General features: G+C 42.0%; 1 protein-coding gene across 6 annotated transcripts in view; it reads right to left on the bottom strand.

The window, feature by feature from the left end:
- The window catches only part of LOC135196966 (uncharacterized), a 251,826-nt gene that overhangs the window by 176,029 nt on the left and 51,016 nt on the right, over positions 1–24,781 (bottom strand). For all 6 annotated transcript variants that reach the window (XM_064223833.1, XM_064223831.1, XM_064223832.1 and 3 more), the window contains one exon: positions 9,621–10,040. In XM_064223833.1, coding sequence (XP_064079903.1) covers positions 9,621–10,023 — 403 coding nt within the window. In that variant the 5' untranslated portion in view covers positions 10,024–10,040. The remainder of the gene's footprint in view (positions 1–9,620; positions 10,041–24,781) is intronic.

Raw genomic sequence — 24,781 nt, forward strand, 5'->3', positions numbered from 1 at the left:
TGTAAACTGCCATTAACTGAAAATCAGCGATTTATGGCACTTACAGCACCAAGTTTCAGTTAATGGCGCCGATATCCCGTTAATGATGCCATAACTCTATTATCAGCGCCATTCGAACCTGGCCCGTTATGGCACCATAAATCGCCAATTTTACGGTGCTAGAAAGCGCTGCAAAACTGGATCACCATTAACCAAATACGCTGACAACTAGGGACACGGCGAGGTGCTGATAAGTGAAAACCGCCACTAACCGAAACTTGCTGATTTTATGGTGCTTATGGCGCTGATAACCAGGCCGTGTTCCAGTTAGTGCTGATAACCGGAACTCAAGTATCTAATGCCATAAAACCGTATTGCCAATAACAAGAGTCCACCGATAACCAGGGACTACCTGTACTCGATTGACTACAACATATTCGCCCGAGCCCCCCAACCAAACATTAACAACATTCTCTTCTTACTACTATTCAACCTCCACACCTTCAGCTTCTGCAAAGTTAAGTGCTGAGTATCGCAGGCATGGTAAACAAAATAAAATGTGACTAACCTATGGCTGGTAAACATAATCCCAAAAGCAAGGTATAACCTAATGGAATGATGCAACATCCAAAAATTACTTTAAAGGTAATTATTGACAGCAACTTGCACTTAGCCTAATTCCAGAAAGTAAATAATAAATGCAAAGGCTTGGGATAAAGGAATGAATAAAATTTGAGAATTACTTTAAGGTAAATATTTACCGATGTCTTGCTAATAATGGCCTATGGCCAGTAAACAAAATCTAAAAACAAAAGTCTGGCCTAAAGGATGGCATAAGCCTGGTAAGTAAAACATATATGCAATGGTATTTAGCCTAATTGAATGGTGTTACACTCAAGAACTATTCCCGGAGACTACAAGTATCCAGCTTAATGATGATTTGAATTAAATGAACAAAAGACAAGACTCAACCTGTTTGAAGGCTATGAATGCATTCTGCTGGTTGTGTAACACTACCAAAATCTGGTGATATAACCAGAAAAAAAGAACATGCTGCTGTTAGCACTCGGTGTTTAGTTGAGCGTGGCAGAAAACACAATGAACTGATTAGCTAAGTACAATGCGGTCCCGAAATATGTGTGTTCGAATTGTGTGGTTCCCCTTTTATGCGGTGGCTAGTTCTCAAAAATAGATTTTCAGTATCTGCGAAGCCGTTCAAAGTCTGCGAGTCACGCACTGCAAATGTATCAAATCTACTGTCTTTTCAAGTATTTTAGGTGTGGTGGGGGGTGGGGGGGAGGTTCCCTGTAATCTGAGAGATAGATTTCCTGCTCAGCCATTAGCTAAGACGGAAGGCTCCGCTTCACGCATTTGTGACATCATAGCGTAAAGTGTATGAATGATCGGTATCATCATCATCACCATAAATATTATTGAGATCTGTGAAGTGTATTCTGATCATCACCACACCATAGGCATTATTCAGATCTGCGAAGTGAATTCTGAAGGCTTCTGCCCAGCCATCAGCTAAGACGGAAGGAAGGCTCATCCTCACACATTTGCAACGTCACAGCGCAGTGTGTATGAACGATCGGTATCATCAACATCATCACCATACATATTATTCAGATCTACGAAGTGTATTCTGATTATCCACATCATGTATGCATCTGCCTAGAAGTCTAAGAGGAAGACCTATTTTCTTGAAACTAAAAAGCTTGGCAGCAGTTGACAACTTGAAAGCCATCATTGCTGAACAGAGTAAGAATTTTTTTTTTTTGTCTAGATTAACTTGTTTTGACTAACTTTTGGCATTTGATCATTCATTTTTTTCTATCGTTGAAATAGATTTTGATGAAAATTATTAGGAAGCAGATGTTTGAGAGAGAGAGAGAGAGAGAGAGAGAGAGAGAGAGAGAGAGAGAGAGAGAGAGAGAGAGAGAGAGAGAGAGAGAGAGAGAATCGTTCGATTTTAACTTTTCAAGAAACTGACATTTTATGTTGAATTTTTATTAAATTTTCTTTTTAAGAAATTATAATTTCATATAAAATTTTTAATTCTTATCAATTCTTTTTTATCGTAGAATAAATAAATTTAGATGAAAACAATTACATAGTGAAACTGAGACAGGCGCTCATAACCAAGTTTGTTAGGCCTTAAGGGAGTGAAGACATGCATGATCCACCAGTCCCTGAAACCTCAAATGGTTCACAAAGCCTTCCTTCAGCAGACAGACTCTTAGCGGAGGATTAGATAGAGGAGTTTGAAGGTTTTTTAGCAGTGGATAGGTAGAACAAATTTCATCCAAAAGGTTTTTTAAAGGAAATAACTGTATCGTACAGTACACTTGCACCCAATGGTGGCAGTGTTTACAAGTGGGAGTTTTCACCGTCCTGGGTGTAATTTTAAACTTTTTCAAGCTATTAAAACCTACTTCATGTTTTATTTATCCAAAAGAACAATTTCATATTAAAACATTTACAGTATAGTACATAGAAAGTACTGAAAATGGGTGTATTGAAAATGGGTAATAAAAAAAGTTTTACTGGGTAAGTTGCCGTTTGCCCGGCCCTAATGGAATTATTTCCATAAGGTATGTGAATCGAAATGTGCGATTTTCCAGTTCTGTTAGGCCGTGGATCGACCAAATTCTCGTATAATTGGGGACCGTACTCTAGTTTCTAGTATTGCTGTTGGGGGACAGCACTATATCCCAACACTGAGCAATCGAAGCGCAACCAGCAAATTTGAATTAAGACTGCTCTACGTGGAAACTAATAGCTATTAATTACTGGCTAAGTCTCATAAACAAAAATGATATTGTTATGATACAATAAAGTTTTATGCATACTTACCTGGCAGGTATATATATAGCTTATCCTCTTGACGCACTGGCAGAATTTCAAAACTCGCGGCAACCGCTAGTACACTGGTAGTTCAGGTGATGGCCACCCCGTTCCCGTGGCGCTGGTACTTGGAACTATTCCCGTTTTCCTCAGATTTTCTCTGAACCCTGTCTCCTGAGGGGAGGAGGGTGGGAATTTAATTATATATACCTGCCAGGTAAGTATGCATAAAACTTTATTGTATCATAACAATATCATTTTTATGCATGACACTTACCTGGCAGGTATATATATAGCTGATTGACACATTTGGAGGTGGGTCATAGACAGCAACATCGTCATAATTAAAAAATTAACTAAATTTTAAAAATTATTTATTAAGTTCCTTACCTGCTAAGGTAGCTGACTTCGTAGGTCCTGCCTCTTAGCCTGCTAAAACTTAGTAGCTCTCAACTAGGATGTGACCTGTTTGTTGAGAAAGCTAACAACAAGGGTCTGACAGCTGGACATGACCAATCTGCTGACAGAGAACCCTAGCCCTCATTTACCACAGGCATTCATGCTAGGAAAGTTAGTCACCTGAACCACACACACATACAATAAATCAAACATAACCAAAAACTGAGCTGGTATTAACCTTCTCAGACAACCATAAAAAACACTATAACCTAATTAAAATAAAAACCTAGCATGTTATTAGGTTATGGGGTGGAAACTCCTTTGCCCAGTACTGTACCTGAGGATACATACGGGCCTAACGTTTGACAATTATCAAAGTTGTCTTCACATCTCTAAGGTAATGAGAGGCAAACACAGAGTTTGTCCTCCAAAACGTCGAATCTATAATGTCCTTGAGGGCTAAATTTTTCCTGAATGCTAAGGACGTAGCTACTGCTCTCACCTCATGAGCTTTAACCTCAATCAAGCCAAAGCATTCTTCCTGACAAAGTAAATGAGCTTCTTTAATGACTTCTCTTACAAAGAAAGCCATCGCGTTTTTAGACATAGGTCTAGTAGGATCTTTAACAGAGCACCACAGAGAACATGAAGTTCCCCTAATGCTTCTTGTTCTTTCTACGTAAAAACGTAAGGCTCTTACTGGGCAAAGAACCCTTTCTTGTTCTTGACCTACTAGATCAGCCAGTCCTTCAATCTCAAATGATCTTGGCCACGGATGCGAAGGATTCTCATTCTTTGCTAAGAACTCCTGTTGAAAAGAACAAACTGTTTTGTTGTGCTTCCAACCTACTTGCTTGTCAATAGCTTGCAGCTCGCTAATCCTTTTAGCTGTAGCTAAGGCTACTAGAAAATAGTCTTCTTCGTTAGCTCTCGCAAAGACGAACTGCCCATAGGTTCAAACCTATCCGTCTCCAAGAATTTTGAGAACGACATCCAAATTCCAAGAAGGAGTTCTGCAAAAGTCATCCTTCTTTGTATTAAAAGATCTGAGAAGATCTCTAAGATCTTGCGTCGTTGGACAGATCTAAACCTCTGTCTAAACACTGCAGACAACATACACTTATAATCTTTAATTGTCTGATTAGCCAAACCCAGTTCCTTCTTCAGGTATAGAAGGAAATCTGCAATTTGTGTCACAGAGGTACTGGATGAAGAAATCTTCCGATTCTTACACCATTTACGGAAGTTCTCCCACTTCAACTGGTACACTTTGATAGTTGATGGCCTTCGTGCTCTTGCAACTGCCTTCGCTGCTTCTCTAGAAAACCCCCTCGCTCTGACAAGTCTTTCGATAGTCTGAACGGCAGTCAGACCCAGAGGGAGGGTGTTCTTGTGGAACCTGTCGAAGTGGGGTTGTTTGAGAAGATCTACTCCTCGTGGGTAGACTTCTTGGAGAATCCACTGTCCATTCCAGTACCTCTGTGAACCACGTTTGGGCCGGCCAGTATGGGGCTATCAGAGTCAGCCTTGTTCCTCGACTTTCCCTGAATTTTTTCATTACCTTTCCTAAAATCTTGAACGGGGAAAAGCGTATGCATCTAGACCCGTCCAATCTAGTAGGAAGGCATCGACTGCGACTGCAAGAAGGTCCGGGATTGGAGAACAATAGTTCGGTAACCTCTTCGTCGCTGCGGTAGCGAAAAGATCCACTACTGGAGTGCCCCAGAGCTTCCACAGTCTCTGGCATACTTGAAGATGCAACATCCACTCCGTGGAAAGCACTTGTCCGTCCCTGACTCAACAGATCCGCTCTGACGTTCTTCTCTCCTTGAATGAACCTGGTGAGCAGGGTGACGTTTTCTCTCTGCGACCACAGAAGAATCTCCTTCGCCAAGTTGCAAAGGGACAACGAGTGGGTTCCTCCTTGTTTTCGTATATATGCCAGAGCTGTGGTATTGTCCGCGTTGATCTGCACCACTTTGCCGCTGATCCACGGTCTGAACGCTTTCAGAGCCAAGAAGATCGCCATCAGTTCCTTCCTGTTTATGTGCCACGCCTTTTGTTCTTCTTCGTTCCAAAGGCCTGACTCCTCCCGAGGGCCCAGCGTCGCTCCCCAGCCCTGCGTCTGACGCGTCAGAAAATAATATCCGGTCTGGGTTCCTCTGCTGGAGTGACGTACCCTCTGACGACCTCCCCGGAACTAGCCACCACTTTAATTCCTCCTTTATCTTTGAAGGAATTGGAAACCGGAAGGAATCTGGTTGCGATCTTCTTGGCCAGACTTCGTTCAGAAAGAACTGTAAGGGCCTCATGTGAAGTCTCCCTAGTGAAATGAACCGCTCTAACGAAGAGAGTGTCCCCAGCAGGCTCATCCACTCTCTCGCCGAACATTGGTCTTTCAATAGGAATTCTTGCACTTTCCGCAGGCCACATGGTCTGCCTTCGGGTGACGGAAAAGCCCGAAAAGTCACTGAGGATATCAGAATCCCCAAATAAACTAGCTCCTGAGAGGGGATCAACAGTGACTTTTTCAGGTTTACCCATCAGACCCAGTTGCTGAGTTAACTCCAATGTGATGTTCGTGTCCTCCAGACATTGCTGTTTTGATTGTGCTCTTATGAGCCAATCGTCGAGGTAGAGAGAGACTCTGACTCCTGACAAATGAAGCCACTTCGCCACATTCGACATCATTCTTGTAAAAATTTGAGGAGCCGTGCACAGACCGAAACAAAGGGCTTTGAATTGATAAATCCTGTCCTGGATCACGAATCTCAAATATTTCCTGGGACCTTGGGTGAATCGGAATATGGAAGTACGCATCCTGAAGGTCCAGCGTTACCATCCAGTCCCCTGGTCGTACCGCTGCCATACTGAATCATTCGTCTCCATCGTAAACTTGGTCTTTTCTACGAACAAGTTTAGCTGGCTTACGTCCAGTACTGGCCTCCAACCTCCTGATGACTTCGGTACTAGAAACAGACGGTTGTAAAAACCTGGGGATTCGTGATCCAGAACCGGTTCTATGGCCCCCTTTTCTAACATGCTGACAACCTGATGCCAAAGAGCCTCTCTCTTCTCTAAATCGATGTAATGAGCCCCTAGGGCTCTCGGAGCTGTAGCGAGAGGTGGTTTCTTGAGAAAGGGGATCTTGTATCCTTCCTTCGCTACCTTTACAGACCAAGGATCCGCTCCTTTGCTTTGCCAGACTTCCCAGAAGTCTAAAAGTCTGGCCCCCACACAAGTCTGGAGGACTTCTGACTCATTGCTTGGTTGAGGTTTTGGAACCTCTTTTGGCTGGAACTCTTTTCCCTCTAAATGCTGGTCGGGAAAAAGTCCTACCCCGAAAGGGCTGCTGTGATGTCTTTGTATCCTTTGGGGTCTTCTTCATTACATTAGAAGGTAAATACTTCCTTACAGAAGACGTTAAGAAGATTCCTGAGTAGCCTTCTGAGTGAGGGAGAGCGAGATGTCCTTAATGATATCCTGAGGGAAGAGCTGTCCTGAAAGCGGAGAGAACATCAACTCCGACTTTTGCGCGTTCGAGACTCCTTTAGCAGCGAACGAGCACAAAAGATGTCTTTTCTTCAAAACGCCTGCTGTAAAAAGTGAAGCCAATTCATTAGCTCCATCTCTCAAGGCTTTATCCATACAGGACATGATACTTCTCGGCAACTCGGATTCTGACGAATCTTCCATCTCCGAAGTCCGAGCCAGGGCCCCCAACGACCAGTCAAGAAAATTAACACCTCAAAAGTCCGATAGATACCTTTGAGTAAATGGTCGAACTCTGGACGAAGTCCACCACACTTTGGCTGATGTAAAGCATGTCTACGGGAGCTGTCCACTATGTTGGAAAAGTCTCCCTGGGAGGAGGCAGGAACTCCCAGGCCAAGACTTTCCCCCGTAGCATACCAAACACCAGACTTCGAAGCCAACTTGGCCGGAGGAAAGGCAAAAGAAGTCTTCCCCGACTCTCTCTCTCCTTCAACCACTCATTTACGCGTTGAAGGGCTTTCTTGGCCGAAATAGACAAAGTCATTTTCAAAAAAGACGATTCTTGGCTGTCTTCGTCTTCGAAAATTGAGACAAAGGCGATGGCGGGCCTGAAGGTTGAAAATCTCCTTCAAACAAAGAAAGAAGGCACTCTGTTAGTCTCTTGTAGTCCGAAGAAGGAGCTTCCACATTCTTGTCCTCTTCCGCACTCTCCACAAATTCTTCCTCCTGCGAAGAAATATCTTGAAAACCAAGATCCTGATGACTCTCCAAAGCGGACTCCTTATGCAGAGCCTGCTTAGAGAGCGAATGCGGCGCTGTCTCCTTGTAAAACCCCTCTCTTCCTTGTCGAGAAAAAGTTTCGACTTGCTGCCGCCTGCGTCCTGCGTCCTCCTGAACGTATGCGTCCACCATGCGTCCATCACTCTTCCTCTTGCGTCCTGCGTCCTGCACTGCTTCGTCCTTCTTAAGGGATGCACTGCGTCCTGGCTTGCGTTGCACGTCCTGCGTCCTCTTGGAGGACTTAACCGGGAGAGACGAGTCCTTACGTCTAACCGAAGGTTGTTCGGGCTTCTCCCATGATTGTACAATCACTGCTAATCTCTCCTGCATGTCCCGCAGAACTTCCTTCGTCTCCGCTTCCTTACGAGACTCCTGATGATGAGAGATCGAGGACGCACCGGGCGCTAACACGGAGAGGCGAGTGAACCTGCGGTCTACGCAGAGGAGTTCCTCTAAGCGGAGAAACACCTCTCACCGCACCGCTAGTAACTTCCAACTGACGAGAAATCCTCTTCCTTTTGATAGGGATAATTTCTTCATCCTCCGATGAAAAAATCTCAGGGCTACTCCACCCTTCTTGGTCAACAGCCCTTTCATCCTGTGATGAGGACGGAAAGTATGACCTCTTGAGAGGACGCGATACTTCCGCGAAACGCCTACTCCTTCCTGAGGCCGAACTATCCGAAGAATAACGGCATTCTTCCCAGTATCGCCTTTCCTTTTTCCATGGCGTACTGCTGCAGCCTGGGAAGCAACAGGACTGCCTGAAGGGACGACTGATCGCGAGTAAACCCCTCTCGCCTCCCTTCGACTGTCGACATGCCTTTCTCCCTTGGGTCTGGGAGCTTGACAGAGGTCTCGGTCTAGGAGCACGAGAGGGACGATCAGGCGCCCCCTCCACACACTGTCACCAAACACTCCCACTTGTCTGTTAATCGTTTAATTTGATCTCCCATGGACGCAAGGGCAGCGAACACTTTCACGATTTGTGGATCAGTAGTATCCTCAGATACAGCAACGGGCGCAGGAGAAACCTGAGGGAAAGGTGCTACGTCTACATGTGAATGAGCTGGAGAAGACACATGCAAAGATTCATTCAAAGGCTTACTCGAAGATCCCGATCTCTCACTCCTAGATACAGATCTTCTAACCCGATCTTTTTCTAATCTCTCAACATACTTCATAAGAGCCTTCCACTCTTTCTCATTCAGACACTGACATTCATTGCACCTATTGTCCCACGTACATACAAACTCCCTACACTTCTTACAATAGTATGTGGATCTACCGATGATTTCGGCAGTCTCACCTTACACCCTTCTTTCACACAAACTCTAAACATACTTCCTGAATCAGACATACTAAACCAAAATCCAAACACAATGCGATTGCCACGCTAACTTCGTGAATACGATACCAATATCCAAAAAGTCAGTCAACGAGCAGGAAATTCTAACAGAGAACCAACAACGATGTTGCTGGTTCGGCTGGCAGAGAAAATCTGAGGAAAACGGGAATAGTTCCAAGTACCAGCGCCACGGGAACGGGGTGGCCATCACCTGAACTACCAGTGTACTAGCGGTTGCCGCAAGTTTTGAAATTCTGCCAGTGCGTCAAGAGGATAAGCTATATATATACCTGCCAGGTAAGTGTCATGCATAAAACCTGGATTTTATGATAAAAACAAAAAATTGAAAAGGGGTTTAATCCTCAGATACAACAGACAATAGAAATAAAGATTCTATTGGTAAACTAAGTTCCTCTGACCACTTATGAGAATGGAAGGGAGTGTGTATCTGAGGCAACAAATTCACAAGGAGAGACATTAGTGTAATTTTACAATACAAACCTCCATGTCACTGGGGACCCTTGCATAATATAAAATGCCATTAAGCAAGGTTTCAACATTGGTAAAGGGTAACCCATAAAGCTTTTAAAGGACAGATGATACGTCAGGCCTGACATTCAGCCAAAATTCACCTCTCTTAAGCAATGCCTCAGAATGGACATATTCTTTCCCAAATCATACATCAAATGAAACTAGGAATTCCAACCTTTAGCTCCAAAAAAATTATTTTTTTTTTTTTTTCTATTTTTTGACTCATCAATCCCAAACTTACCATTTCCACTGCCAGCATTGTCTGGTGATCCTTTCCCTGCAGTGACTGAACTTCTGCGTCTCCCTCTCCTGGCAACATTCTTTCGACCGGCAGCAACATCACTATTATTAGTGGCTTCTGAACTGTTGGTATTTTCAGTCTCAGGAATAAGTGGCCTTTCAACATTATCAGAAATTACTGTTGCCTCGCACGAGTCGGTGGCATCTGCTATATTATCAGACGGCGTGTGATCTGTAGGAGGTACCTCTTCCTCTGGCGGATCCAATTCTTTGTGGTCTGTCGGTGGAACCTCACCTTCTGGGGGATCAAGATCAGCACCAGTAGAGGAGATCTCAGCTTCTCCTGCCCCAGCAGCATCTTCCCTTGAGACCTTGATAGGGTCATCATCTTCAGCAGAGGCCATTTGTGCTGCTGATTCTCCTGAAACCAAAAAGAAAGAAGAGATTAGCTATCCTGAAGGCTTATAAAAATAGCATCCCTCCACACATAAACATTAAAATTAGGCCAGTTGATTAAATAAACAGTATCCTTTAGCTCCTAGTCTCTGCCAAAAAAACCATTCACAATTTTAAAATAATACACCATACATAAGACAAACTTCCGCACATCACCTTAGTTGAGGCTACTGCACCAACATTTCTGTAAATATCTCAACATATGCAATTTGTGGGGATCAACCTCATTAATAGAGAAGAATATTCCTCTGATCTAAATGTGGGAATAAATAGAGATGCTATTTGAGTCTTAGTTCCCTTGCCTTAATTTTCTTTATCTCTGCTACTTTTAATGTGCATAATATATACCATACAGTTTTTTTTTCCACATCAATGTTTTGCCACATTTCCTTTGCCAATGTTTTCTCAAATAAGTATTCTAACAATAAGCTCTCCCACAGAAGTAGACTTACTACTCTAATTACCTTTCTGGTTTTATCTAAATGACTTAGTGCCCATGTTTACAAAATGATAATAAGGCAGTGCTTTTTCCCATTAAAAACTTAAATTTGGCTTTGAAGACAACTTCCTTATGTACAATTTTTTCCATAAAATTACAAATAAAAAAATAATTAAACAAAAATTGAAAATGTTGAACAGAATGCTGAATAAATTACTTGACTCCCCTGCTTACCTTCTAAAGCCCATGACTGTAAGACATGACCAATACCTATCGTACTGACTGCTGTCTAGTTAAACATAGCATAAAATCCTGTACACACATTTCATTATGTTATTACTGACATCACCATCTAACTCGAAGAAAAACTAAACCCTGTCCCTATAAGTGTATACACCAATGAGGATGTGAGTAAAGGAGTAAAGGCTACCACCTGCCAAACTATTAACTGTATTAAATAGTATCATCATTTAGCAGTTCAACAGGAACAATTACATTTATTACACCTATCTATTATCTAACCTATCTATTATCTTACTTCATATAAACTTGTCTTTAAAATTCAATGAGTAGATAATTTCAAATGTTGAAGATCAACAATTTCATAAGTAAGTCTAACATTCAATGAATGGATAATGGATAATCTAAATACGTATTTCAAGAATGACAATTCTTTTTATGGGACTTGTACCTTATATTGTACATGACTTCACTATTGACTGTAATTGCTTTGCATGACAATGCTGAATTATGTATGCAGTAGACTCCCAGTTTTCATGGGGGATGTGTACCAGAAGGCCCCCGCCCAAAAAGATAGAATCCGCGAATACTTAGAACCCCTATAGTATATAAACGTTTAAAACTGCCTATGTAAATCATAATATAATAATAATATCCTTTATTTCAACTCAGAGCGATATACATGGAATATACAAAATACAGACAGTAACATACACAAACTAGATGCATGAGACATGATAAAAAATGAATAAATGGCACTATCCACACAATAGCTGATGTTAAACGCAAAATCTATCCAACTCAATGTTACTAACTCGCTGTTCCTAGAAGACTGCCGCAGTCCAATCATTCACGGCCTACATTCTTGTGATGACGTCATGGCATGGTCACGTGACGTACCACGTGATACATGCGCACAGATTGTATAACGAATAACATATACAAAATTAAAATCTTTTATTTAGCTGCATATCTTACGTTATATGCAGAAACACTAACACTCTCCCCCTTCTTTCTTTGTCTTGGAAGGAGAGTTTTAACTGCTGTCGTCTCCATCATTCTCTGCTGACCGCAGCACGTAGCTGCTCGGTCGACGCCCCTCTCTTTGTCAGACAATCAGCAAGTTGCTGTGATGTATCTACCCAAACCACTTCCGTAATTTCACCACGTTCTAGCATGTCTCGCAAAACAGCTATGTCAATTCTCAATCTCTTATCTTCCACATTCTTGTAGGAATGAAGAGCGTCAACAAGGCTTTTATTGTCAACGAAACATTTTATTTTCATGCTCCTACATCCAGAAATTTCGCACAGAATTCTAGCCAGGTATACTGCAGTCTCTGCACATTCCAAAAGCGCCATTGTTTCAGCTGATAGGGTGGACTTGACCACTCTTCTAATTTTTCTTGTTTGCCAGAATACTGGACATCTCTCCATATCATTATCCCGTAAGAAAATCACGAATCCTCCTTGTGATCCATTTCCTTTTAAGTTGGCAAACGAGGCATCGGAAAAACACTCGAGGTGACACTCTTCAAGATTCCTCATCCTTGGCATATACAATTTACATTATCAGTCTTTACTCTCTCTATGACTTTGTTGAGTCGCATTAAATCTGACACTGTTGCATTGCAACGTAACCCACTTAACTCACACACGTCAAATGAAATGTCAGGTCTGGTGTGAGTAGCAATCCAGCTTAACTGTCCAATCATAGCTCTATACTCTGATTTCTCCGAGTCAGACAGCTCTGCAGACTTCACCGCAGCCCGTTGTCTACTCACAGGTATTGGTTTTGGTTTCAAGGTCATTGCATACTGAAACTGGTCAAGAGCTATGCTGCCATTCTTGTTTGATACAACATTTATTCCAACGTATTTGAAGGCCTTAGTCTCTGAGCTCCCTATGGTGAATGTCTCTCTCAACTGATCAATCACTTGTCGCTTAAACTCTGGTGTTCCTGCCCACAAAAAATCATCGACATGAATGCACACCACTCCTTCAGCTTTGCCGTCACATAACCAAAACAGCGCCGGATCAAGTGTACACACTTTAGCTCCCAGATTTAGCAGCAGATTTTAACACTCAAATACCACTGTCGAGTGGCATCACACAAGCCGTAAACAGTCTTCTTTAACCTCCACAGCTTACCTTCATCAAACTCTGGTGGAGGACGCAGGTGTACAATTCTTTCAATCTTGTCCCCCTGCAGGTATGCTGCTTTTATATCCATTGTGTGGCAGTCCCAGTGACGTGTAGCGGCCAGTGACAAAGCCAAAACGCACCGCCTCCTTGGAGCACGTAGGAGAATCTTTTTTCAAATCTGTGCTGTCTTCTTCAAAACCTCTCGCAACTAAACGAGCTTTCACCACTGGTTTTCCCCCTTTTAATTTTTCAGTAATAACCCATCGAACTGATAGTGCATCTTGTCCAACATCATTCACCTCTTCATAGACATCATTTTCCTTCCAGTTCTGAATTTCTGTTTCCTTGGCACTTAAGACTTGATCCGAATTAAATAGAACATCATCTCAGTGTTGTCATCAACAATCTCTAAATCACTAAAATCTTTACTCAAATCTGCCCAAGAGATCTTCCATCATAGTCCCCACTTTAAATTATAACAGTTCTTGTATTTTCCAGTAGCTTTACCGGCTCGACTGACAATTTTACCCGACCTTGAATTCACCACTTTCAACGTGTATACCTCTTACCCTTTCACCAACTGAAAGCCTTGATGTATCCTTTGATGCTGCTTCTGTCGCTATTTCTATATTTTCACTCTCTGCATATTCAGATGCATCCACCTCTTCGATCTCCACTTCTGCGGACTTATTCACAGACTCTTCATCCTCAGAGTCTTCCTCACACAACTCATGGTTGTAACAAAGCGACGCTTGTTTTCTTTCCTCTTGCACTGTCTCTGGAGCAACGCTACACATATCTTTCACTATTGGGCTGTTAGCGGGAGGATGCGCTAACCTACACTCGTGTACTCTTACGTAAACACCACCGTGTCGCACAAAAACTTGCTTCCCATCCTTGCCAATAGCGATACCCGGGCCATGCCATTCAGGGCTGTCATTTCTTTTTATAAAATACTTCATCACCATTTTCGAGTTCATTGACATCACTTGCACGTATGTTGTGTCGCAAAGCTCTCCTCAAACGTTCACTTGATTCTGATTTGATGAACTCCTGTCTAGCACAGTGTAATGCATTTAAATTGTCTCTCACAATTTCTGATGTACTAAATTCTAAAGCTGGTGGGTTATTCGTGTACACACTGGGTAATCCAGGATTATGACCGAAAACAAGCTGGTTGGGTGCGAACCCTGAGTGATTGGATAACGCATTTCTTGCAGAATATTGCCCATGCCAAAGCCACTTCCAAGCTACATTTACTGTCATCCATGATTTTCCTGACAGTGTCGCCAATCACAGCATTCTGTCGCTCGCACACTCCATTGCTCCATGGACTCTCTGCAGAGGTTGTCATCACCTTGATGTTAAATGTTTCTCCTAGCACCCTCATATCATCATTATTGAATTCACAGCCATTGTCTGTTAGAATTTTTTGCGGTGCACCAAAAATACTAATCCACTTTTTAAATAACTCACTCACAATGGTTGTTCCACGCTTGTCACTAATGCCTGTGGCAGCACAGTACCTGGTTGCCATGTCTATGATCACCAACAAATATTTCTTTCCCCAAATCTTTAAATCCATTGCAATAGCTTCATTAAACTTACTCGCCATGGGGATGCACACAACAGGACGTGGTCTGGCCTTCTTTAGCTTGTGACACACTTCACACTCTATGTTTACTTTTTCAATGGCTTTTTTAATTTCCAAATTATTAATGCCAGCATCTTTCACAAGTTTAATTAACCTTGAAGCTGTAGGATGGCCAAACTGTTTGTGTAGTTTCAAAGCAGTCTTTCTCACATCGCTTCCCCACAGTGTTGCCAGCGCTATGGTTTTGGCAAACACCTCTCCTAGTCAAGCTGACACCGGCATTAAATAATGACCCGATGACGATGTCTTCAAATCAATCAAAATTTCCCACACACATTTACCTGATCTGTTCCAAAGTTTATGATCATTTTAGCCTTCTTCAGTGAGCGTTTACTCAACAATAGTGGAATGTTACAACTTTACCACGTCTGTAGTCACGGTAGCGCTGATTCCGCCAATAGAGCAAGGAAGACACACGTTTGATGGAAGACACTGTATTACCACTTGCAAACGTGAATGTGGATGATGATTCATTTTCCACAATCTTTTTACGTTCATAATCGCTTAAAACCACAAACAAAATTACTCAACCAGTCAACTCCACACACCGTAGTTGAGCAACCTGAGTCCAATAACGCACATCCCTTGGCCTCATCTACAAGCTTATTAAGTTTTCTTCCTTATCGCCATTTCCTGTGTACCCAACAAACAGGACAAGTGAACACTTTCACTGTTTGTTTCCGAAGATTTTTCACCTTTTTCGTTGCCTTCCGAACCTCCGGAATTTTCGTACGCATCTGGACAGTAACGAGCCCAATGGAATCGGGAATCACATACACACCTTGACACCTTGCCATCTGGACCAATTGGGTTTTGTTTCCTCCGTGATTGTCCTCTTGCTGAATGTGACCATCCTCCACGGCCTCTCACTGCACCACCCTCACCACGTAGTCTGGCTCTTCCACGCTGGTACCCCCTAACCATACAGAGCACTCTCTGGTGTTTCTGCAGTGCCACCCTCGTCCTTAGTCATGAAGGACCGGCTCACTCTTTATCTCAGTGACTGGTTTTGTTAATTCCTGCACACCCCTTACTATCTTTTTCTCCGATGTTGCCAGAAAACACTCTGGTTTAAACGTCAAGATTTATTTCATATTATCATACGATACCTCTGCGATTGCTGACATTACTAGTTGCTGCTCACTGTCACTTAAACCACATGATGCAAGAAGCATAAACGCCATTACGGGATCAGGTAGTTTCCATTTCTTGTTTCTTGAACTTAAAGTATGTGTGCTCAAACTCAGAAACAAACTTCCTTATTTCCGTATTCTCTGATCTTCTGAGATTATACAACTCTTGAAAGGCCGTAAACTGCCGACGCCCTTTTTCAGCAAGAAACAAACTGTCAAGTTTTTCTATGATAGTTTTGTTCACACCATTTTCTTTTTTTAGATCGCTTGTCTCCAGTTCCGAGGTTGCCACTCTGGCGCGCAGCCTTCCAAGGACAGGTGTATAGCCTAGTGCTTGTTTGCTCTTCGGCAGTTCGGTCAGTTCACACCATATGTCTATGTCCTTCTTCCAGCTTTCATATGCGCTTTATCACTGAATTTAGGTGGCCACTTGCTTGACGCCATTATGATCTCTCCAACCACGCTCTGCTACCAGTGTTAAACGCAAAAATCTATCCAACTCAATGTACTAACTCGCTGTTCCTAGAAGACTGCCGCAGGTCCAATCATTCACGGCCTACATTCCTTGTGATGACGTCATGGCATGTCACGTGACGTACCACGTGATACATGCGCACAGATTGTATAACGAATATACATATACAAAATTAAATCTTTTATTTAGCTGCATATCTTACGTTATATGCAGAAACACTAACAGCTGAGGTAGTATAAAAGATAGTAATCATAATACTTGTAATAACAGTAATAATATTGGCGAGAAAAAAATATACTGAGAGAGACCTTAGGTGGTTACAGAGGTCAGGTCCAAAGGGCTAAATACAAAAACTGAATGTAGAAAAACTTCAACTTTGATAACACCCACAGTAATAATGAAAAAGTACAATATCAGCAGTAAATATAATAATAATGACAGATTCTGCAGATGACACCTTGTCAATACAGAAATTAAGTCCTTTAAGGAACAAAGGGCTCATTTTCCCATCTTTCCCATAATTTAGATCTTCTTGCTTCACTCCTTAGAATGCTTTGTATGAGGAAATTGCAGCCGTTTCTCATTCGGGTTATCAGACTGGACATTGTTCGCCTTACAATGATTTTTAAGTTATCCAGGCGGTTTTCTATGCACATCTGTGTGGCGGAGTGGTAACAAGGAGTGTTTATGAGGAGTTTCAAAATGTCATTGTGTACAACAGTGATATGTCTATTGGTCTCTCGGGTATAGTATGTCCAGAGGGAACAACTACAAATACTGTAGCAATATGAGCAGAAGAGCAGCAGTTTCACGTCTCTGTGACAGAAGGCAAACCTCCTTGCAATCATGGTGCCAGTTGCACATTGTTTACGACGCCTCTGTTCAATGTCTGCTGTATTTTTTAGGTCGTCCAGCCAATGATTTCCGAGGCAAATTTGTGGTTCTGCATTATGCTTAAGTGATCTCTGGAGCAGAGACATGCACTGGGTCTTGGTTTTGTTGTATATAGGATATCAAATTCCTCTGCATATTGGCGGCAAGTGTCGATGAGTCAGAGACCTTGCACTGATGGCAAAATCAGAACCATATCGTCGGCATAGCAGAGATTGTTTTTAGTTGTTTCATTGACATTGCATCCGATTAGGAGCAAGTTCAGTTTGACATTCAAGGCATCCGTGTATAAACTGAACGGGTATGGGGAGAGAATGCCCCCTTGCCGAAGCCCTTTTAGGGAACCGAAGGTGTATGATAATACCTTATCCCATTTGACATAGAATTGCTGTGTGGAGAACCAGCAATATAAAATCCCAAATAAATATAGAGGTGTGTGCCTCTTTTATGCAGCTTCAGGTAGTTTACTGTCTAATGCTTTTCTCACATCCACAAAAGAAAGGAAAACAGGAGGCTGATGATAGGTAATAGTTGAGCAATTCTTTCAGTATGTAGATGCAGGTGTTGGTTGAGTGCTTTGCTTTAAATCCGAACTGGTTGTCAGTGGTGTGTAGAAAGGGGAGAAGTCTGACTGGAAGAACCGACCCAAGTATTATCGACGCAATTGTTAAGACTGCAATCGGGCGGTAGTTCCCAGGGTCAGCTGCATCCTTTAACATGTTTTCTATTAATGGTATCAAGTGAACTAAGAGTAGGGAGTCTGGAAGAAACTGGTGAATTTTGCACACATTGAATAGGGCAGATAGCAAAATTTAAATTATTGGATGGCATGATTTGAGAGCCTCTGCGGGAAGACCAACACAGCCTTGCGATTTATTATTAGGTAGGCTGTTTATGGCATCGCTGATGTTACCTGGCGTAATAGGGTCTGCAAAATGAAATTGAATGTTATCAGTAAGGAGGCTTTCTACATCCCTTCGGGAGTCTTGAACGTTTATGCAATTCAGGATATTGCTGAAGTGATCGTCCCACATACTTGGGATAGCCTCGTCACTGACTGCTTCCCCTACTCTACGTGATAGCTTTTTAGTTTTGGGATTTAAGGACTGTATATCTTTCCAAAGATGAGGATAATCATCGGATTTTAAGTTTCTAGACAATGCATCGGCTCTTAGTTATTTTTCATTTAATCTGCAGTGTTCAAGAGCAAGTTTGAACTGCGCTCTCCCCTGTCTCATTTAATAATGCACAGTGTCCTTCCCTTGGGCTACCATTTTGCCTCCACAGTAAAAACATTTCTCCTGAGTATGTATACAGATCTTTAACCAAGTCATTCCATCCAGGTATATTGCCAGAATCAAAACTCAACATAATAAGGGATATATGCTAAAATCCTAATCTATGCAGTAAAAATGGGGTTGAAGATTACATGCAGTTGACTATTACTCAAGTACAGTAGTACCTCTTACTTTGAACTTAATCCATTCCAGAAGGCTGTTCGAAGTACGATTTGTTCGAAATATGAAACATACACCCATAAAAAATAGGGAATCAGGATAATTCATTCCAGCCAACCTCAAAAAAGTCTCCCTTTTCACATTTTTCCTATTATCAATGTGTTCAAGTTAAAATAACAGTGCAAAGTATTGAAAATAAAGAGTGAAACTACGTTATATGAGGTAAAATTTTTGAAATTTTATTTTTTCTGTGTACGATTTATGAACTGTTTGGTAAAAATGGCACCAGCCAGCTGGGGGATGGAGGGAGGAGAGATGGGAACCCTTTGAAACAACCGAATTGGTTGCAGTATGCCAAGGTTGATAATAAAATCAAATTTAATCAAATATTAGGTACAGTGATGCTCAAATCTCATGTGACATGACTTCATAGGATTTCGTTCAAAATTCACTAAATGGCAACCTAGCATGCTCCCTATTTATCTATTATTTCGATGCGAAAACTTGATTATTGCTTACAATAAGGCCATGATATGTTTCATACGAGTGAAATCTGTCATATATTTCAAAACTGTAAGAAAATCTAAAGTGTAGCCAAATTTCAGAAAAAACTCTTTCGAAACATTTTCAAAACTTTCGTTCACACATCGCTGAAGCATTTGACCAAAATAAAGTCGTCATCAAGCATCAGTTCAAATGTTAAATAAAAAAACGGGAAAAAAATTTCATAACATTAATAATGCTTCCAAGGCAACATCAAATTTGAAATAGTCCTATTTGATTGCTTTTACACCTCAATGCTGAAAAAATGTAAATATGTATATACAAAGTAGGAATGCGGCCCACCCTCCACACCTATAACAACTTGTGAGGGGAGCGTGTGTGACGTCATTAGTGTCAGTACAACAACAACCACCAGGTGTAACATAAGTAGGTCTACAATGAGTAGCGACAATGAAATTATCTTGAAAACACTTACTTTATATGTGTTAGAGTAATAGTTGGATTTTCATACATAATCATTTGTTATAATTCTTAAATATTTAAAAAATGATGGCATATAGCAAATATTCGCACATGCAATTATTCTTTTGTCAAAGCCAAGATATTTTTCCTAGGCCTTGGTGTTAGTTTTCTTTACTTTACACTTAACAGTCACATCTCTCTATTAACAATTTCTGGCCAGAAAGAGATATGAGGTTATCTATACATTCTTGCACTTCAAGTTACCTTACGAAAGAATTAATTATACACCATAAGCGAGCAGAAGGACATTTTAAGAAAATAATATTTTAAACCAGTTGAAAAACAAGTGTTCCATACACTTGATATTAATACTATGATATTTCGATTAATACCCATCTTCTCTATATAATCAAAATCATCATCATCTTTTATTCCTCAAAGAACAGGTAATCTTTACAAATAAAAACATTAGTAACAGATTACATTCCAGAAGGTTTAGAATATTTTTTTAGGCCTATAAATCATTTTGCAACATACAGGCGGCTTAAAAAAACACAGCTTAAAACTACAACATTCAAAGAAAAGTGGTTGGAATTCATATTCATACTTTGAAGATGTTGTTGACTGTTGAGCTTATTAGGTCTACTGCCACAATGCTGCAGACGTAGGTAGTTATGTTGACCAGTTCGAGGAGCATGTTAAGAGTGCTTTCATTGATGGCACCGCTAACCTTATCACACCGCACTTTGAACTAAGCAACGAAAAAAAAAATAAAAATAAAAATCAGTTCAAATCACACCCGATTACGAAACATACCAATGCATAAAAAAGGGATCATATTTTATATAACCATAAGAAAAATATGGCTAGCTGTGAATCCGCAAACTTGTTGACTGTATGATATTAGAAAAAAATAAAAAGTTTAACACTACTTGGCAACGTCATGGTCAGTCTGGGAATCTGGACGATACAAAAAGAATCATGTCGCATGAGATTTGAGCACCACTGTACAAGGATAATCAAATGAGTGTGTGGTCTATAGAGAGAGAGAAGAGAGAGGAGGGAGAGAGAGAGAGAGAGAGAGAGAGAGAGAGAGAGAGAGAGAGAGAGAGAGTATAAATCCCCGTAAACACTTAACCCTCTTACGCCGATTGGACGTATTAAACGTCGAGTCAAAATGTCTCCCGTATGCCGATTGGACGTATCATACGTCGGCTCAAAAAGTTTTTTTAAAAATTCGCGGAAAAATGATATTTTCATGATAAAATAAAGTTTCACATATACTTACCGAACAGTTACATAGCTTATAGCTCTTACCTACGGCAGTCGAAATTCAAATTGTTGGCGCCAGCGGCGTTGCTATCTTAGTATAGGTGATACAAGACCCGCCCACATCCGGGAACCCTAGGTACTGCTAGCCTTCTACCGTCAATTTTCGTTTAGCCGCCACGTCCATCTGTGGGGAGGTGGGTGGGGCTTTGATTATGTAACTGTTCGGTAAGTATATGTGAAACTTTATTTTATCATGAAAATATCATTTTCACATATGACTTACCGAACAGTTACATAGCTGAATCCAAACTACCCGGAAGGAGGGTAGATGGACTACATAAAAATGACAGTAAGACCACATTAAACAGCAAAATGTTGCAGTACCCTACCTTGTGAGAGAGCAGCTGCAGGAGAATACTGCCTCTGGTTGGCGCTCTCATCACTCGTAGGAGACGTGGCAGTATAGGCCAGGGTCGTCCCTACTTAGTGGGATTTTGTAACCATGGACAAGACCGTTGGTTGACAAAATATTAAAAAACAGATAATGCCCTTGCCCTGGGCTTCAGAAACCAGATAAAAAAAACAACAGACCATCACCTATACCAAAAATAATGACATACTCAAAAAGTAATTAAATAAGATCTGGGAGGTTCTCCAAAGTACTATGAGCCTCCAGTCTGCCCACGACTCAACAACCTATAACAAGGCGAGGAGACAGTAGAGGATAGAAAGTTCCCCTATGTTTCCTTTCCCAACACCATGCCCGCTACCGACAAAGGGGACCCAATTTACAAAACAACTATCCTAAGGTAGCCTCTACATTTACTTCAGGTAAAATGAGGCGAACACAGATCTCGATCTCCAAAACGTAGATTGAAGAATCGAGGAAAGCGACATATTGTGCTTGAAGCTTAAGGATGTCGCCACTGCACGTATTTCATGTGCTTTCACCTTAAGCACATTTAGAGTCTGATCTTGGACTTGAGAGTGTGACTCCAGTATCAGACTTCTCAAAAAGAACGAAATAGCGTTCTTGGAGAGGGTTTTGCAGAATTCTTAACCGAACACCAAAGTCGGTCGGAATTACCTCTAACGGATTGTGTCCTTGACAGGTAACATTTCAGAGCTCTGACAGGACATAGTAAATTATCTTCGTCCATCGGACCCACTATATTAGATAATCCCTTAAGTACAAAAGATGTAGGCCATGGGTTAGAGGGAGATTCGTTCTTTGCTAAAATTCGTTAACAAAAGAACAAACCGCATTACGATTTTTGAACCCCACCTCTTTGTGGATGGCTTGTAACTCACTCACTCTTCCTGCTTGTTAGCCAAAGCGAAGAGAAAAAGTGCCTTCCTCGTTACATCTCTCAAAGACGCTTCACGAAAGTGGCTCGAATCGTGAAGACATCAGAAAACGTTTAAAACTACGTCAAGTTCCAGTCCACACTATCCTTCTTGGATACTTTTACTGTATTAAAAGATTTAATTAAATCTCCAATATCTGGTTAGAGGAGATGTCAAGCCCTCTATGCTTAAACACTGAGGACAGCATAGCTCTGTACCCTTTAATTGTCGATACCGACAAGTTCTTAACTTCTTTAAGGTACAGCAAAAAATCAGCTATTTCTGTCACAGAGGTTTTAGAAGACGAGAAATTATGTCTTCTGCACCACGTCCTAAAGACTCCCCACTTTGATTGGTAAAGCTTGGCAGAAGAGCTTCTTCGACAGTTAGCAATAGCCTCTGCCGCTCTACGAGAAAAACCCTTCGCTCTGACGAGTTTCCGGACAGTCTGAACCCTGTCAGTGACAGAGCGGACAAATTCTGATGATACCTGTCGAAGTGGGGCTGTTTGAGTAGCAGAGGATACTGAGAGGAAGAAGTCTGGGATGGTCTACCAACTTGAGAGGTCTGGAAACCACTCTTTCCTGGGCCAGAATGGTGCTACCAACGTCATTGACACATTTTGATGTGAGAGGAACTTGTTCAACACCTCTCTGATCATTCCAAATGGGGGAAAGGCGTAAACGTCTAGACCCGTCCAATCCTGAAGCATTGCGTCGGTCTTCCAAGCAAGAGGATCTGGAACTGGGGAACAAAAGATCGGAAGTCGATTGTTCCTCGACGTGGCCAAACAGATCCACTGAAGGTCTTCCCCAAAGTTTCCACAGTTCCTGACAAATTTTGTCTTGCAATGTCCACTCCGTGGGAAGAAGAACTTGGTTTACTCGACTGAGTTCGTCTGCCAGTACATTTAACTTCCCTGTACAAAACCTCGGAACGAGGGAAATATCCCGATCTTGAGACCAGAGAAGGAGATCTTCTGCGACTTTGTTGAGGGAGAATGAATGGGTTCCTCCCTGATTCCTGATATAAGATAGAGCGGTGGTGTTGTCGGAGTATACTGCCACTCTCTTTCCCGAGACCAAAGGAGCGAATGCTTGCAGACCGAACCAAATCGCCTTCAACTCCTTCATGTTGATGTGATTCAACCTCTCTTTCTCTGACCATAATCCTGAGATCTTTTTGGTCCCTAGGAGAGCTCCCCAACCCTCTGTCCGATGCGTCGGGAGTATAATTCTACGTCTGGGTTCCTTAATGTCAGGGAGAGACCCTCTTGCAATCTTTCCCTCGACATCCACCATCTCAAGTCGTTCTTGATCTCTTCCGACACTGGGAACGAATACGTGTCTGGTTGAGACTTCCGACACCAACTCGCTTTGAGATAAAACTGAAGAGATCTCATGTTGAAGACGACCCAACTTTACAAACGTCTCTACTGATGATAACGTCCCTAGAAGACTCATCCATTCCAAGGCGGAGGAGGACTGACGATTCATGGAATTGGCTCACTTTTTTGAGGCAAGATTCTATTCTTTTCGGGGACAGAAAAAACCCGAAAAGTCTGAGAGTCCAGAATCATCCCCAAATAGGGGATCTTCTGGACGGCACTAATTGAGACTTCTCCAGGTTGATGAGAATTCCCAATTGACTCGCTAATGACAGTGTCTTCCGTAAATCCTTCACGCACTGTGTCCTCGAACCCGATCTGAGAAGCCAGTCGTCCAGGTAAAATGCTGCATTTATGCCCAACATATGCAGCCATTTCCCCAACCCCAATGGAGCAAGAACACGAGTAAATACTTGAGGGGCCGTCGAAAGGCCGAAACAAAGGGCTCTGAATTGATACGTCCTCCCTTCGAACACAAATCTCAGGAACTTCTTTGAACTCTGGTGAATCGGGACATGAAAGTAGGCGTCCTTCATGTCCAGGGACACCATCCAATCGCCTGGGCGAAGTGCCGACATCACAGAATGATTTGTTTCCATATTGAACTTTGTCTTCAGCACAAAAAGGTTCAATGCGCTTACATCTAGCACTGGCCTCCAACCTCCCGAGGCTTTGGGAACTACAAAGAGTCTGTTGTAGAATCCCTGAGAACTGTCGAGGACTTCCTCTATTGCTCCCTTCTTGATGAGTGCATTGACCTCTGCTGCTAAAGCAAAGCTCTCTCTGATCCTGGAGAATATGCTGTTAAGCTGATTTGGTGTATCGGAGAGAGGAGGATCTAAAACAAAAGGAATCGAGTATCCCTCTCGAAGAACTTGAACTACCCATTGCTCTGCACTCTTCGACTCCATTCTTCCCAAAAAGATGGAGTCTTGCCCTACTTGCACGTGAAGGAACGGCTTTCTCACTTGTCCGAAGGTTTGGGGGGAGGTTTCTTGAGGACTTGTACTGTGGACACAAATTAGTCCTGGGTCGTTGCCACTTAAGGTTTATTCCCTCGAAAGGGATGCTTCTGAAGAGGAGGAGAAGACTTAGCTCCTGTCGGAGTAGGCTCTTTCGGACGTCTGGAAGACTGAAGGAGATCATTAGTAGATTTCTTTTCTAAATCCGATAGAATTTGTTGAATGGTTTCTTCAGGGAAAAGATGAGATTTACAGAGAGGAGCAAACAGAGAGCCGACTTCTGGTTATTAGTGACTCCTTTAGACACGAAAAGAACACCACCTTTCTCTCTTCTTCATC

This window comes from Macrobrachium nipponense, chromosome 18 (genome assembly GCF_015104395.2).
Source record: "Macrobrachium nipponense isolate FS-2020 chromosome 18, ASM1510439v2, whole genome shotgun sequence".
NCBI lineage: Eukaryota > Metazoa > Arthropoda > Malacostraca > Decapoda > Palaemonidae > Macrobrachium > Macrobrachium nipponense.